Genomic DNA, 6,062 nt, shown 5'->3' on the forward strand with positions numbered 1-6,062 from the left:
TGGATGGATGGATGGATGGATGGATGGATGGATGGATGGATGAGTGGGTGGGTAGATGGATGGATGGATGAATGGATGAGTGGGTGGGTGCATGGTTGCATGGATGATGGATAGATGGATACATGAGTGGATGGACGGATGAATGGATGGATAGCTGGATGGCTGGATGTTTGGGTGAGTAGATGGATGGATGGATGGATGAATGGATGAGTGGGTGGGTGCATGGGTGCATGGATGATGGATAGATGGATACATGAGTGGATGGATGGATGGATAGCTGGATGGCTGGATGTTTGGGTGAGTAGATGCATGGATGGATGGATGGATGGATGGATGGATGGATGGATGGATGGATGGATGGATGGATGGATGGATGGATGGATGTTTGGGTGAGTGGATGGATGGATGGATGGATGGATGGATGGATGGATGGATGGACCAATACCATCTTGTCTCCTTCACAGCAGTGTCTGGTGAGGCTTCCATTAGGGGGTTGTCTCATCTGACAGAAGGTCCCTCTGGTATGGGCAAGAAATGCCCCAAAGTACAATGTCGGTGGGGTGGATAGAGCAGGCCAAGGATGAGTGAGGGCTGGAGAGGGTGCCATTTTCACAGTATGCCCGGAGCCCTTGGTAAGGGGAGCTTGCCTGGTAGCTCCAGCCATGGGACACACGTTCACAGACTCCCTTGTTCCAGCCCCTCATAGCTGGTGAACCCATGGACGCTGACCTGGAAGAAGAGGTGCTGAGGAGGAAGCTGGAGGCACTGACCAGCCATGTCAGTGACCAAAGCACCTCGTCTGAGGAAGAGGAGGGCCAGGCCTGGGCATCAACGGTGTCAGACAGAAGCACCTCCATCAGGGGACTCCCGGGCACCCCCCCGAAGGTGAGACACCCCTGAAAAGCAGAGAGGGGAGCAGGTGTCTGTGCAGCCAGCCCCCAGAACCAAACAAGCAGAAAACCTCCCTGCCACCGAGTCCGTTCCGAGTCACAGAGACCCTACAGGACACGACAGGACTGCCCCTGCGGGTGTTCGAGACGGTTGCTCTTCACGGGAACAGAAAACTTCACCTTTGCCCAAGGCTAGCGTCCAGGGCTATGTGAACGCCGCACAGCCCCCCAAGTCCCCCCGAGTCCCCAGTTCAGCTGTGACAGACCCCGCTCTCTCAGCGATTGTGAAGAGCAGCTACTTCCAGTCTTGGCATCCTGCAGGGTGGCCATCCAATCCAGGGATCTGGGAATTCCTTTCATGGGACTTCCTGGGGTGGGTGTGGGGGTCCTGGGTGCCTGGATGTCCCCCCCAGGATGAGTGTGCCTGCCTAGCTAAGGGCTTCTACATCTCTCAACAGTGGCTGGGAGGGGGCAGTTGGGGGTGAGGGGGGTTGTTCATTAACATAACACAGACACCCTGACCTAAAAGTAAGATCACCTTAACAGGGCTGGGGTCAGGGTCCTAGCACACATGAAGGGTGCAGTTCCATCCATGTAGCAGCAAACCCCAAGGCTGCCAGCCTTTGTCACTGAGGGGCATTGCCAGGGCTCCAGGTGGCCAGTGCTGGCCAGGCAGCTGGCTGGCAGCTCTGGGAACTGAAAGGGACCATGAACACCATCATAGTGAGGCCCTGAAGCCCTTGAGACTGGTGGTCAGCCACGGTCTTTTCCACCCCCAGGTGTGTGCAGATGCAGGAGTGATGGACAGATGGGAGACAGACCTGCAAGGTCCCCAGGATCACGTCCCACCTGCCAAGATGACAGACAAGGAGCTGTCGGAGCTGGAGGACCGAGTGGCCGTGACGGCCTCCCAAGTCCAGCAGGCTGAAAGCGAGGTACCCCGGGCACAGGCAGCCGATGCCTTGCCTCAAAAATGCCACCCAATGGCCCCTTACCTTGGACTCCGTGGGCTCGTCCGTCAGGCAGGAAATGAGTCTGGGGTTCTGTGGGCCCTGCTTCACTCCCTGAGTCACCTGGTGATAAGCTCTAGTGGGGAGAGGGGTCATCCCAGGGGTCCAGAGACCAGGGGAAGAACTGGAGGGATGTGAACTGCAGGAGGGAAGCCTGGTTTTCATGTTTGTGGTATCCTCTGTGCTGGGAGGGAAAAGGGGGGCCAGAGGTGAGGAAATGGGGAGTGGACCCCCGTGCCGTGTGCAGGTCTGGTTGGAAATGGTGCCAGGGGAGCAGAGCTGGCATCCACCAAGCCTCTGCCCACAAGGAAGAGCCCATCCTCAGACCCAGCAAGACCCCTCCTTCAATCCCTGGCAAAGCCAGACTCTCCCTGGGCCTGCCCATACACCTTTCCTTCCACCTGGGGAGTGGTCCAGTAGGAATGACCACAGAAGATGGAGGGGCCCACTCCAAAGCCCCTCAGCATGGACACTCATCAGAAAGGACACCATACGTAGAATTGACTCCGTGGGTGGGCGGGGGGCAGCTGCTCTGTCTGTCTGCTCCATCACAGAGCCTCCTGCCAATTCATCCTCCCGTCTGTCTGCTCTCCTCGCAGGTTTCCGATATTGAGTCCAGGATCGCAGCCCTGAGGGCCGCGGGGCTCACAGTGAGACGCCCCGAAAAGCCCCGGAGGAAGTCCAACATCCCGGTGAGTGGGAGCTCGGACAGCAAGTCTCCCACAGGAGGCTCAGCTAGTCCCTCAGCTAGGGAAAGGCCAGAATCAGGAGCCCAGGAAGGGCTGTGGCCGCAGTGCTTGGCCGAAAACTGACCGCTCGGTGGTTGGAGCCGGCCCGCTGCCCTGTGGATTACAGATGAGGCGGTCCGCGCCGGTAAAGGGAGCCTTGGAGCCCCGTGGGGCAGTTCTAGTCTGTCCCAGTGGACTGCCACGCATCGGAATCACCACGCATCAGTGTGTGTCGCGAAGGCAGTGGGAGCTGCTGGGGACCCTGCGCCCCTGGTCCCCGTCAGGCTGTTCCCAGAGCCACATGGATGAGGTGAAGGGACCCGGAGAACATGATGCTGAGCGAGGTGATTCCATCAGACCACGGATAGGGATGGGAGCCAGAGAAGGACTCCGTCCCAACCGGAACAGACTCCAGAGGTTACCAAGAGGGGGAGGCTCAGGAGGGCGGATGAAGCAATGAGCAGGCGGGAGGAGGGGGGGGCACCAGGTTGACTCAGGCCAAAGGAAGGCCGGAGGTCCACAAAAAACGGGGGATACGGAGGGGTGGTTTGATGGCAGCTTGAACAGTTGGATACAGAGGTGATTGTCTGAAATGTAACACCACCACCCACTCCACTATTAAAAAAGTCAAAAAAATTAATACTTTTAAAAGCACCACACAGACAAAGAAGTGCATCAGACAAATAAAGGGATTCACAGGCTGGGCTCTTTGGTAAAACACAGAGGAATCATTAGATCTGAATTTCCCATACCCAGGGGAGAATTTTCTAGAAGGTCTCATGCAGCCTTTGGGACATGCCTATACTTTAAGAGAGAGAGAGTGGTTCTGTCTCTGTATTCAATGTCATGAAATGCTCGGTGTTTTCCTTGCCTAAACTGACAACCCCAGGCCCTGGCAGTGGAGAGGGGGTGGGGGTGCCCTTGGCCAAGGACTTGAAGAGACAGACCCTGAGGCCTCTTCTCTGCCCGGCAGATATTCCTTCCAAGACTTGCTGGGAGGGCAGGCCAGACCCCCAAGCACCCCAATCCAGAGTCTCCAGGCGAAGAGGTCAAGGTGGGTACGACCCCAGCTGAACGGGAGAGGGAGATTGCACAACACTGATGAAGGAGGCATTGCCCCCCTCCACCACCCGGGTGACCCTGAGATACAGGGGCTTCAGAACCTGACAGTCCTGGTGGCAGGGGTTGGGGCAACGGAAGCCCCAGGCAAAAGCTCACAGCAAATGGGCAAGGGGCAGCGGGGGACAGAATTGAGCCAGATCTGACATCCCCCATGGCCCAAGGGGAAGCTGGGTCCTCTCCCCCAGGGGAGCTAGCTGAGCCTGTCCACCCCGAGACAAGGGGCACAGACACCTCAGTCCCTGTCAGTCCCAGCAGACAGCTCCCCTTGCTCTGACCCTCCCTGCACTGCTAGGGACAGCCTACCTGTGGGAGCGGCACTCCCAGTAGCCCCTGCACACAAGCACGATAAAAAGCACTGAGAGGCAGAAAGACAGCAGCCATTTAGCCGAGTGGGGGCACACAAGGAGGGAGTGGGGCTGAGGTCTCCTGAGCATTGGTCCAACTAGGGGTCTCCATGCCCAGTCACCCCAGAAACAGCCGCACCTGTTGCAGGTGCTTCCTGAAAGCTGGAGGTGGGTGATGGACACTGGAACACACACCCCCATGAGTGGGCCACAGTGCACCCCAAAACCAACCATGGAAATCCTAGAAGCCAGGCATTAGGCAACATCCCTAAGGGGTCACCCCAAATGAAATGGGAAATGGTTGTCCTGTCTCAAGGAAATGGGTCTGTCAGCCCCCAGTAGAAGAAGACATCAACCAGTCTCCCCAGGCCCCTGTGAAGAGAGCTAGGGGCCCATTTCCCTGGACAGGAGACTGAAGTCCTCAGAGGCTAGAGGTGGGCGTGAACTCAGGTCTGTGGTGCTAACATCAGAGTTCCTTCCGCCAGAGGCTGCATCGAGGGCTGTTCTCCAAGAGTCACTGCCTATGCACACCTTTGGCGTGGAATTCACTGGTCACACACATTTCCATGGGGCTCAAACCAAGCCAAACCCACCGCCAGCTAGTCAGCTCCGACTCACAGCGACCCTGTAGGACAGTGTGCGAGTCCGGGTGGACTAGAGAAACAAATGCATAGACACTCATATGCGTATAAGAAAGAGCTTTATAGAGAGAGTAATTGTACATTAAGAAAACATCCCAGCCCAGTCCAAATCAAGTCCTCTTCAGACTCACGAAGCACAAGCAATCATTCTGAACACAGGAAGATCACAGACCAGTGGGAGGGAAGTCTTGTGGCTCCAGTGGCGCTGTAAGCATCTCAGCACTGGCAGGGGTCTCCGTATGGTTCCTCCAGCTCCCAGGGCTCTAGCGTAGCTCCATGTGTCTTATCAGCTAGCATGTCTATAGGGACTGAGCAGAGAGAGAGAGTGTCTCCCTTCTCCAAGGAGGACTACAGGAGGTCCCAGAATCCTCAGGAGAAGGTCCTTGTCCACACAGAGGGCTTATTGGCAGGCTAGACTCCGCCCCTTCATCTTAATCCTCTCAAATTGACAAACGATTATGCGACGAAAATGGAGAGTCGCCCTGCCCCAAGGTTTCCGAGGCTCCCACTCCTGGTGGAAGCAGACAGCCTCTCCCTCCTCCCAGGGAGGAGCAGGCGAGGCACAGTTGCAGGCCGGGAGGCTAGCCGCCTGGTGCTGGTTGAAGGTCCAGGTGTTGGCCGAGGAAGGACGGCAGCTGGCCTGGCTGGCTTTGAGCCTGGATGGGGAGGGACGTTCCAGGTGAGCCCTAGGTGTGCCTGACGCCATGGCCTCTTCCTTCCCCAGGTCACGGAGATGCCGCACCTTCTGAAGAGGAAGTTCGGTCAGCCCCCGAGAAGCCTAGGTACAAGTCACCTGGGGGAGGGGCTCAGGGGAGTGGAGGTATCTACGGGCCTTGGACCCTTGTCTCGTAAACCAGGTCCCTCATGGTGCAACCCCAACCCCGTAGGGACCTTGGCACAGAGGAAAGGGCAGCATTGATCTGGGCATCGTTGGAGTTTGCTGCTTAGCACAGACAAGGGAGGTGGTAGTGGAAGTGCTGGTGGCCCGACGTAAATCCCCCCCAAAATGGCACACAGGCCTCGGCTTCATACACGGCGGGCAGGACAGAGTCCGGCTGTCCTTGCTGTTCCATGAAGGCCCTAGTGGGACAAACACCTGGTGTGCTGGAGGGCTAGCCTGAAGGTCAGCAGTACAACACCCCCACCCGCGGTCAGAGAAAGGCCTGCAGATCTGCGTCTGTAGGGATCGAAGTCCAGAGGCCTCCTGAAGCCTCATTCTGCATTGTGACGTAGAGGCCCATGGGAGTCGGAGCCTACTCACCCACTCATCTCAGGGAGTGGAGGACGGTGACTCGGCCCTGGGTGCACGTTGTCCTGGAGTCCCACC

At 57.4% G+C, this 6,062-nt stretch overlaps 1 protein-coding gene across 1 annotated transcript in view; it reads left to right on the forward strand.

Moving 5' to 3' along the window:
* The window catches only part of MLPH (melanophilin), a 46,017-nt gene that overhangs the window by 35,072 nt on the left and 4,883 nt on the right, over positions 1-6,062 (forward strand). Inside the window, exons 9-13 of the mRNA XM_045295910.1 lie at positions 697-885; positions 1,670-1,825; positions 2,500-2,592; positions 3,602-3,682; positions 5,460-5,517. Coding sequence (XP_045151845.1) covers positions 697-885; positions 1,670-1,825; positions 2,500-2,592; positions 3,602-3,682; positions 5,460-5,517 — 577 coding nt within the window. The remainder of the gene's footprint in view (positions 1-696; positions 886-1,669; positions 1,826-2,499; positions 2,593-3,601; positions 3,683-5,459; positions 5,518-6,062) is intronic.

Source organism: Echinops telfairi, unplaced genomic scaffold (genome assembly GCF_000313985.2).
Source record: "Echinops telfairi isolate 266 unplaced genomic scaffold, ASM31398v2 ScPeMD7_3;HRSCAF=10, whole genome shotgun sequence".
Classification (NCBI taxonomy): Eukaryota; Metazoa; Chordata; class Mammalia; order Afrosoricida; family Tenrecidae; genus Echinops; species Echinops telfairi.